This window comes from Salvia splendens, chromosome 2, assembly GCF_004379255.2.
Source record: "Salvia splendens isolate huo1 chromosome 2, SspV2, whole genome shotgun sequence".
Classification (NCBI taxonomy): domain Eukaryota; kingdom Viridiplantae; phylum Streptophyta; class Magnoliopsida; order Lamiales; family Lamiaceae; genus Salvia; species Salvia splendens.
In genome coordinates, this window is record NC_056033.1 from 779,192 (window position 1) to 789,743 (window position 10,552).

General features: G+C 39.4%; 3 protein-coding genes across 3 annotated transcripts; 1 reads left to right on the forward strand and 2 right to left on the reverse strand.

Annotated features, from left to right (window-relative positions):
* Positions 1–831: 831 nt before the first annotated feature.
* Positions 832–2,570, reverse strand: LOC121781837 (MDIS1-interacting receptor like kinase 2-like). The gene has a single exon (XM_042179542.1). The coding sequence runs from the start codon at positions 2,463–2,465 to the stop codon at positions 1,029–1,031; it is 1,437 nt and encodes a 478-aa protein (XP_042035476.1). The 5' UTR covers positions 2,466–2,570; the 3' UTR covers positions 832–1,028.
* Positions 2,571–4,503: 1,933 nt separating this feature from the next.
* On the forward strand, positions 4,504–4,821 carry LOC121793097 (molybdopterin synthase sulfur carrier subunit-like). Its single transcript, XM_042191294.1, has one exon. It carries the CDS (start codon positions 4,504–4,506, stop codon positions 4,819–4,821), a length of 318 nt encoding a protein of 105 aa, XP_042047228.1.
* Positions 4,822–5,178: 357 nt separating this feature from the next.
* Positions 5,179–8,078, reverse strand: LOC121781848. Its single transcript, XM_042179552.1, has 2 exons — positions 7,081–8,078; positions 5,179–5,516 (listed from the first exon to the last, which is right to left on the reverse strand). The coding sequence occupies exons 1-2, from the start codon at positions 7,936–7,938 to the stop codon at positions 5,382–5,384; spliced, it is 993 nt and encodes a 330-aa protein (XP_042035486.1). The 5' UTR covers positions 7,939–8,078; the 3' UTR covers positions 5,179–5,381.
* Positions 8,079–10,552: the final 2,474 nt, after the last annotated feature.

Here is a 10,552-nt window from a genome sequence, read left to right on the forward strand (position 1 = left end):
ATAGTTTGATTGAATTCTGTTTTCAAAGAAATGATTTCAATTTAGAAAAAATACTGTATTGAAAATCCAAAACGACACCACTACTTTCATGCAATTAGTAGACCAAATTATTCTTCATCCAGAGAGCATGCAGGTATGATTTTATTACAGTAAACTAGTAATTATTTAGTTGATGGAAAATGTATCCCATCATGGGTAAACAGTCTATTTGGATCAAAATTAGTTAATAGGAGTATATAATTATGCTCACTTTTTATCTTTGATTGGTTGGATTTCATTTTTTATACTCCGTCGTCCCACAATTACATTTTTTTTTAGGCATAATTTTTAATGTATAATTAATAAAATAAGAGAAAAGTAAAAAAAATAAAATATTATTAGTAAAAAATAAATGTTACTTTATTAGAGAGATATACGTTTCTAAATTTAAAAAGTGCATATTTTTATAGGACGGATTAAAAAAGAAAATAGTGCATATCCTTGTATGACGAAAATAGTACTCCATAGATAATACTTCAAACTTTTTTATTCTCATTTATTACATCAATTTGACATTAAAACTTTTACTTCTTATTTGTAGAAAGATTATTTTTCATGAAGGATGACGTATTCATTATTATTGTTTTTTAGTAAAAAAATGAGTATTGCAAAAATAAATGACCAAATAAAACGAAAATTGAACACTGTTTATGAATTCCTAATGAATTAATTGGTACACACTCTCAGGTCTTAACGTCTATTAATATTTAAATATAGTGGAATAGCAGTGTGAGACAACAATCATTGCAAAATGGATGGTTCCCATTTTATTTGCTCTATTTTGATCCTATGTTGAAAGTAATATACTTCATTATCCACATAAAAATATCATGAGTAATTATACATATAGAAAACATTTGATAATTTTTTGTGTAACAGAGATAGAACAATATCAAAAGGGATTAAAATTACTAGAACAATAAACTCAAGCCCTCTTATTAGATGCGGATATAAGGTAATCGATCATGACTCAAACAACTACACATTTCTCAAGCTTTGCACGGCGGCAATGGAGAGCCGCAGAGGCAATCATTCCCAGCAAACGAAGCTGCCGGGAACTTGTTCGGCGGCAACGCCCCACACAAGTGGTTACGACTAACATTCAACTTGGACAAACCCGAGACGGCCTTAGGCACTTTCCCATAAATCATATTTCTCGACAAATCCAAGTACTTCAGCGTCTTCGCAAACCTTAAACTTCCCAAATCGAATTTCAACTTATTACCCGAAGCATAGAAACCCACCAAAAAATCGGTCCGGTTCAGCAGCTGAACCGGGCTTCCGGTTATTTCGTTCTCGGATAAATCGATGTAGTCGTAGAAGTAAGTCTGCACGGGCCGGAAATCATCTAGCTTTATCTTGAGCCCGCATTTCGCCAGCTTCAGAGAGTAGATAATCGGAGACGAAATCACCCATTTCGGAATCGAGCCGAAATTGAATAAATTGTGGGATAAATCTAATGATTCGATGCCTTTAACATTCAAAACTGGAAATGGATCGGTTAATCTGTTGTAAGACAGATCAAGATTGAAAATTTTGGTGAGATTTGCAAAAGATTTCGGAACAGGCCCGGTATAATTGTTCCAAGAAAGATCCAGCGTATCAAGGGCCTGAAATTTGCTGAGAAAGCCCGGGATTGCTCCGGATAGAGAATTGTGGCCCACCTCAAGAAATCTTAATTTTGGCGCTAAAATTGAAAGGCTGTTGGGAATATTCCCGGTTAATTTGTTATGGGAGAAGCTTAGGCTTATGAGACTGGTGAGGCCCGGGAATATATCCGGGATCGGGCCGGAGAGCTGATTCCGTTCCAGGCTCAGCAGGGTGAGGTTGCTCAGCCGCTTGAGGGTGGCGGGAATGGCGCCGGAGAGGCGGTTGCCGCCGAGTTTGAGCTGAGATAGCTGGCCTAGATTGCCGAGGGAGCTCGGAATCGGGCCGGAGAAACGGTTTCCTTCTACGCTGAATGCGATGAGTTGGGTCAAATTGCCAACTCGGGCCGGGATCGGGCCGGATAATTTGTTGTTTTCGATGTAGATGATGATGAAATTGGGGAGGGTGAATATGAAATCGGGAAACGGGCCAGTGAGGTTATTGAGATCTTGGAGATAGATGCTGTCCAGGAATTTGAGTTTAGAGAGAGAGGGAGAGATTTTACCGGATAGAGAGGTGGTGAGGTTCCCGGGCCGGCCCACGAGAGATAGTGCCGTGACGCGGGAGCCCGTTAGGCAGGTGATACCGAACCATTGGCAGCAGTCGGAGCCCTTTTTCCACGAGGTTAGCATGCCGGACGGGTCGGCCGTGATGCCCGACTTGAACCCGAGAAGACCGGCTTCATCGTCGGGGTGGCAGGCGGCCGCGGAGGCGGCTGGGGTGAGGCGGAGGAGGGTGAGTACAAGGAGGGAAGCGGTGAGTACTAGCGAGCAATGCATGGTGATGGATTTGGTTATGTGAAATGGAATCGGTGGTTTGGAGTTGCTATAAATAGAGTGGAATTTATTGAATTAAATTGAATGGAGTAAAGTAGATCTATGCCATTAAAGCCAAAACCACATGGCTTTTTGTATAGAGAGACTATAAAAATGATCACTTTAATCATACACGCATCTTTTAGTAATGGCACACTTGGAAGTTGGAATTGATAGTAAAGGCTACTCAATTTCGGGCATATCTTGTCTGCATACGGTTTTGAAAATGATTAAAAGATTAGATAAAGCGTCGTCATCTTTGAATTCAACTCCACGGGAATTTGTGGGCTGCATTGCATAGCATTAATTTGTTCTGGAAAACAGTTTATGTGAGCGTGCCGAAACCCGTTGTGTCGACTTAACTTAATTGGGACGAAGGGAGTACTATAAATGATTTTCGAGTCCGAGCTTATTAGAAACCCAAAAAATATTCAAAATTTGCTCTTCCTCTATATATTACTTTGAGATTTATCGAAGATTTGCATATGTAATTGAAGGCTCTACTTAAGTCTGAAGGCTCTGTCTGTACTGGTTTGATAGAAGATTCATGCATATACTCGATTTAAAAATTCATGAATAAATGAATTTTAATATACTACTCCGTACTATGTAGAATCAAATTCTGAACTGGCTTTTTCTAGTGTAAAGATCCAAACAAAAGGAAAATTGCATATCACTCCCCAAATTATCTGAGTTTTGCATTTAACTACCAAGACTTGTGATAATTACACACAAGCCTTACATTTGCAGCTAACAACAGTGACAGCTCAGCCATAAATTTCCTCATCACTTGTTCATAACTGAGGGTTGAAAATGGGGAATTATCGGAGGTGATTTCGTAAAGGTACGATTCTTATCTTGTTTTTGCTCCTTTTGCACGGTTTTTTCTGCTTTTAATTTTTTGTCAGTTGATTCTGCAAATTCTCGAATGGGTATTCAAAATTTTGTAGCTGAAAAAGTCGTCTTGTTTAGAAAGTAGTAGATGTTTTTGGTCTGATTTATTATTGCAGATATTCAAAGTATCAAATTCAAATCTTGAATCTGGGTTCTTCATTGTTGAAATTTTCAATGGTGATGCTTAAGAATTTTTGCCCTTAGGATGATGCGTTTTCGAATGATAACTTTATAGGCTGATTGATGGCTATCATTCAAAATGATGCATGGTTAATAAATTAGTGTTTTTCAGTTTAATGTTCTGTCTTTTGTAATGTAATGACTATAAAATCACAATAACTTTCTTACTTATTGAGCTAAACTTGTGTATTTGTTCAATGTTATCATCTTCAAAGCCTGGAACTTGCATTTGGGCTCAATTCCAAAATGGGTAGTTATCACTTGAGAATTTCAAACTTGTCCAATGCTCAAGTTTTTCATTTTCTAGCAAATGGTGTGTGTGGTGACTAAGTATCGGTCCGAATTCGAGAATATGAAGTAGAATAATCATCATAGTCAAGAACATTAGATATTATGAGAGGGGGGGTGGGGTTACTGTTATTTGGTGGAGTGTCTTCATTAAAGGGTACATTTCTGAAAATCCGAGGAGTGCAGTCTTTACGTACTGCCCTCCGTTTGTTATGCTGCTAAATGGAGTGAGTGAGGTTAGCAGCAACTTCATATATAAAAGGTCATGAGTTCCAATTTCATTAATTGATGGCCTACTTGTTTAGTTGCTCATCTAGAAGTTCAGACAAGACTGTGATGGCCTACTTAGAGAAGTTAGATCAATTTAAGAATGCTCAGGCAAAAATCTTCAGGGCAACACGCTATTCTTGTAAGAATCAACAAATTTCTTCTTATTTACTGTTGCTTCTGTGAGTTTCTGCTGTATCATTTACTACTATTACAAACCTGATTGGAGAGGGAGTAATTAAGTTGCTAGTGAACCTGACAGTTGCTTCTCATTTGACCTCCCTATTTCTACCTACTAACCTCAATGAGGTCGGGTCTAAACTTGTTTCATGAACCTGTGCATTGCTAATGAAATTGATCTTTCTCTACAGAAATGTCTACCAACAGCTTTGAAAGTCTATCCAAAAAGATGGATAACGCAGTAGGAGGAAAGGATGATGCGTTTATTAAGGTTAAGGTGTTGTTCTTTGCCCGGGCAAGAGATCTAACGGGAATGGCAGACATGTCTTTAGAAGTTTCACTAGGTACCACAGCGCACGATTGTTTGAATAAGCTTATCTCCAAGTTTCCTGGGCTTGAAGAGATCCGTAACTGTATGGTACTGGCTCTAAACGAGGAGTACGCCCTTGAGTCTGTCGTTGTTAAAGATAGAGATGAATTGGCCATCATACCTCCTATAAGTGGAGGCTAGACGTTTTTAGTTCCATCTTCAAATAAATTTTCATGCCTGTTGTGAATACCAACATACATCTCCTACATTTTGAAGTAATTTGTTAAGTCTTTATATGCTACTCAACTTGTTTAGTCTTGATAGAGTGCAATCTTTGAAGAATTGATCATGCTTAGATGATTGCTTCACTACTCAGAACCTGTCCTTTATTTAGCAGGTTGATATTGTTGTGTAGGTTAGCCCCCCAAATAAAATCATTTCTTACAATGTACTGTAAGAGTGAAGTGAAGTTAAAAAAACAACTTTTCTTGGTTTTCCCATGTATCAAACACACTCTAAATGTCAAAAGCGAGGAACGAACAACCCGACTTACAGATATTTGTAAAGCATTGTCGAGAAAACACATTCAATAACCAAGCCATTTGAGTCTAGACACATAGACAACGGAGCAGAAGCTTTTTATCCAAACAGGCAAAATGAAAACTAATATTAGCACACGTTACAAACTAGAAATATACTGGCACCTAAGCATAAGCTCGACAAAGATGACTTCTTTTACGTATAAAAAATTCCTAGGCTCCTCATCTTAAACTCATCACGGACCAGCTGCTGGTGGAGCCAACGGCAGGCAGTGCAGGGCGGATCACTGGGACCAGTTTCACTACTGAGAAAGCTTCATTCAGACGAGCAGCGCGGCTCATCACCTGAGATGCCTTCTGCAGAATAAAATTGAAAAAGTGATAGCATATAGATAGAGAGAGAAACATTGTTTTATAATGGGTAAAAACATGTAACGGACCACCTTCATATTTACCAGAAACTCAAGTTGGCATTCAATGTATGTGTGAGCTTGTTGAGATGTCAAAATTGATTTAAATGCTTATTTTGTACTAGAATCCACTACATGTTACAACTCATGCATCCAAAGAAACAAATGGACGAGATTGAATCCATCATTTGACCAACACATCTATCTATCCACTTAAACACCTCAGATCTCTTTCGAGGTGGGACTCTATCCAAAAAAGGAAATGCGTCTTGTCCATAAGTACAGCTCCATACGTGGAACAAATTCACTCAATCAATATTTTATAATATATGCAGCTGACAATAAAAAACAACAGTACGATACCTGGGTTATATAGCAAAGACATACTAATGTAAGTTCTAGTCCGAAGCTAATACATATCATGAAACTTAACCCATACATAACCCCTGAAAGCTCAGAACTGAGTAAGAAAAAAGGGTATAACAGTCTGCACCTAAAGTATCGATATATTCCAAACTGAACCATGTTTCTCAACCTTCTAAAAGTTGGTGCTTCAAGCTTTACAGTCCCTTGCTTAGCCAATAACTATGCGATTTTTTATGTTAACTTGAAGACTCTCATTATGGATGGTATGGTTATATCATACTCCCTCCGTCCCGTGCTACTCGCACGTTTGCTTTTCGGCTCGTCACAAAGTCCTTACACTATTTATAATTTAAGTTAGAATTAATGCATTTAATTAATACGTTAGTTTAAGTTAAGAGCTCTTTTATTAAGTGATGTCTCATTACACCTAAAATTCCTTTTTAATTACACAAAAAAATCAATCCCAAATTTACGGCCTAAAATGAAAAGTGCGAGTAGCATGGGACGGAGGGAGTATGGAATTTTACATTTAAAAAAATCCAACCAAACATTGATCCACGTACTGATGTTTATTTCCTCGGTCATAATTAAGCTGATTTCTAAAGTAGCTTCACTTAAAGCAGAAAATAACACCAAGTTATACCGAAAGAGGCGGTCGCACTCTTGTAAAATTCTTAGACAATTGTTATAAGTTATGTTAGCCAAAATATCAGAATGTGCTTCAAATTACCAGGATCAAACCAGCTTTGGGATGCCAAATCAAACACATGATGTCTCAAAGGGCGTACTCAACTACATAATAAGCAAACTAAACTACAGAATCAGACAACACACAAAGGGCGTACTCAACTAGCATTCTTGCTTGATATAGACACCTCTCAATCTTGAGTAGCAAACATCTTAGTAATCAAGGAGCTTCTAAAGCTAGAATCCAACATAATAACATTTCTAGAGATTTCACTAACTCCACCTATTAACTTGCCAATACACTCATTATCACATAGTAGTACATATCTTCACAATTCATAATGAACATTGAAAGCTCCAACTTTAAAAACAGCTCAAAAATCATAATCCAGAATCGAGTTAACAAAATTTCTAAACTGCAAAATGACTATAATATCAGTCCATAAAAGAACACTAACCTTATCATCAACAGCAACATTGATCTTCAATCCCTTAGACTTCCTCTTCATCTTATACAACCTGCGGCCTAAAATCACAAACCCCATAAAAGCAGCAGCGAGTGAGACGGTCCAAACAGGGTTCATTCTCATCATACAGTACTTCAGAAACTCCATTGGCATCTTCCACCAAACTACGCCGCTCTTCTCAAGCTCACCACCGCCGTTTTTCATCCCGGCCGCGACGTCAACAACTTCACCTCCGCTTTCAATCCCCTCAATCTCATTCATTTCATCGCTCGAAACCTGCGAATCAGCGTGCATATCCAGGTCTCCTTCCACACTCATCTCGGAAACATCGCTAATTTTAGCAGAATCGCCATCAATTCTGCTCATCTCGGAAACATCGCTAATTTCAGCAGAATCGCCATCAACTCCAACCGATTCCATGCCGGAATCCCCCAAATCCTCCGACGCCTCCCCTTTCACCTCATTCGCCTCATATTTTGCGTCTTCCTCATTTTCGCGAAACCCTAACTCGTTGCCCCCCTCCAATTCGCCAAATTTCTGATCTCCGAACCTCTCACTGCTAGAATCCGGCCAAAATTCGCATGGCTCCTTGTTAGGGCGGTGGAGCGAATACTCCCCCAACCGTGGATCATTCCAGCTAGGGCTACCATACCCAACCGAATCACCATCATCCACAAGCACCTCGCAACGATCGTGAGGGTCCGATGCGAAATAATTGGCCTGAATTAAGGCGCTGGAATCAATTGCGTCGAACGAGTCAGCCGAGGTCACCGGCGCCGCCTCTGTGTCCGAGTTGGTTTGGAGAAGCTCCCAGTCTTGGATTTCATTTGCGGCCTCAACAGTATCCATTGTTGCTCAGTGGAATCAAATTTGGGAGGAGAGATTGAGAAAGAGAGGGAATGATTTATTATCACTGCGGAGAGGAGAGAGAGTGGAAGAGAGAAGCTTCTTTATTATTTGTTGTGAAAGATTTGAATAAATCCAAACTAGATATTCAGAGCTACAACCATCAACTTTTAATTTCTTAATAACTGCAGATATATTCAAACCAACCATTTCCCCTTTCTCTAAGTTACAATTATTCTTAATTTATTTTAATAAATTATTATTTTTATCAGGTACTATCTTAATTATGTATAAATGTAGTCATTTAACCATCACTAAAATTACGTGTTTCATTAAAATAAATATTTTTATCTTATATTCATTTATTTTTTCATTTATCTTCTTGTTTTATTGGAATATTGTCATCTTTTACATTACAAAACTATGTCGTTTTGTGCATGAATGAGATAATTAAGAATAATTAAAACTTTATAATTAATATTTCAATTTTAAAATTACATAACACCCCAAAATTTGACTAAATTTCATAATTTATCTTTTTTATTTGCAATCAACCGTGTTAGAAAAGTTAGACTGGCCTTATTTGTTGTGCTCTATAATTGGGTGGATTTTAGGTATTCAAAAAAATATATCGAGCAGCCTTCATATATAGGAATAAATGGTGGTTTGAACGTGTTTTATTTGACATTAATACAAAATGAGCTACCTCTCGAGCTTGGGGCAAATTTTAATTACTTAAATGGTTATTAATTGAATCTTTGATTTTCGAGAGGATTGTACAGTAGCATTAATATTACTTTTAAAGTACTGTGTCTATTTATTTAATAAATTTTCTATCTAATATGATGTGTTTCATTTTTTACTAATTATACTTATTTTTTTCATATTTTATTAAATTTGTACTCCTTCCGTCCCATATTATTCGCAGGGTTGCTTTTCGGCTCGTCACAAACTCCCCTACACTATTTATAGTTTAAGTTAGAATTAATGCATTTAATTAATATATTAGATTAAGTTAAGAGTTTCTTTATTAAGTGATGTCTCATTAGACTTAAAATTCTAATCTAATTATACTAAAAAATCAATTCCAATTTTACAGCTAAAAATAAAAAATGCGAGTAACATGAGACGGATGGTATTAAAAATTCGTAGCAAACTACTATTATGACTATTCAACGTGAACAGTCAGTTCTATAGGATCGACTGATCTATGATGAATCTATAATTATAAATGGTTAAGGTCACTGCGCTGTCTCTATATCGTCCCTTAACTACTATTTGACCACTATTTGACCACTATTTGAGGGCCTCAGTGTTCTTTTTTTCTCCATCCCTTAACTAAGGGACGGAACCTGCAACGCTCCGTCCCTTATTCCGTCCCTTAATTACTATTCATTCAATTTCATTTTTTATTTTTTTCCCAACTCAATTCAATTAAAACAAACACACTTTATTAAAAACACAATTTATTAAAAAAATACAACATAAAAAAACACACAACATAATTTAAAATACAAATTTAAAGAAAAATAAAAAAACTACTCCGCCGGCTAATCATCCTCCGGAGGCGGTCGAGGTTGAGGGGGAGTCGGAAGGCCAAGTTGTGCTGCCATATGCACAATTCCGTTCCACCAGGCCGTGAATTGGGCGTACGAGAAGCGGGAAGTGTCCGCCATTGTGGCGGTCATGTACACCACCATAAGTGTGTCCGAGCCTCCCCGCGAGCCCGATCCCGAGGCCGGCTGGCTTGATTCGCCTCGGCCCTCTAGCCGCTTTCGCCGCCTTCGCCGCCTTCGTCCCTTGCGGCCGACGGCTCCCACTCGCGGATCCTCCAGCATCGCCGACCGTACCCGCAAACTCCTGGGATTCAGCCTCAGGTTGGCTGATGCCCTCAGAGGTGTCACCACCAGACGAGTATTGGCCACTCGCCGTATGCTTCGTGCGCTTCGAGGTTGAGCCCGAGCTAGAGAGGAAACCGCCGGCCCACCGTTCGTCGTCCTTGACGGCCTGCCAAACATCAACAAATCTGAATTGATGACGTTCGTCCTGGTAGTAGGCGCGCAAAGCGGACGTCAAAATGTCGGTTGCCGTAGCGCCGCTTTGGTAGCGCGCCTCTTCGGCCGAGTAGATGCCGCAGAATTTTTTGACGTGTCGGTCGACTCGGTCAAAGTGAGAGCGGAGCATTTTAAATTTACGCTTACGGGAGCCTTTCGACTTTATCTGGTGGTAGACCTCACAGACCTTTTCCCAGAAACACTTCTGAGATTGTTGATTCCCGACGATGGGATTGTACGAGACGGTGATCCAGGCGTTGTACACCGCCAGCGTTTCAAGGTTGTTGTACAGATGCCGGCCTAGATCCTCTTCCTCTTCCTCCTCGTCCTCGCCCGCCTGGGGTTGTACACCGCCTCGGCCACCTCCACCGCCTCGGCCTACTCCCGGCGTGGGATCAACGGGAAAATCCTCCCGGATCTGGGATAGTCCCCGCGAATACCGCGGGGCGGAGGGACAGACATATGCATCAAGGTCAAAATTGGGTGGTTGGTACCCCCCCGACGTCGCCGAACCCTGGGTCCCCGGCGTTGACGAACCGAAACCGCCCAATGTGCTGATCATG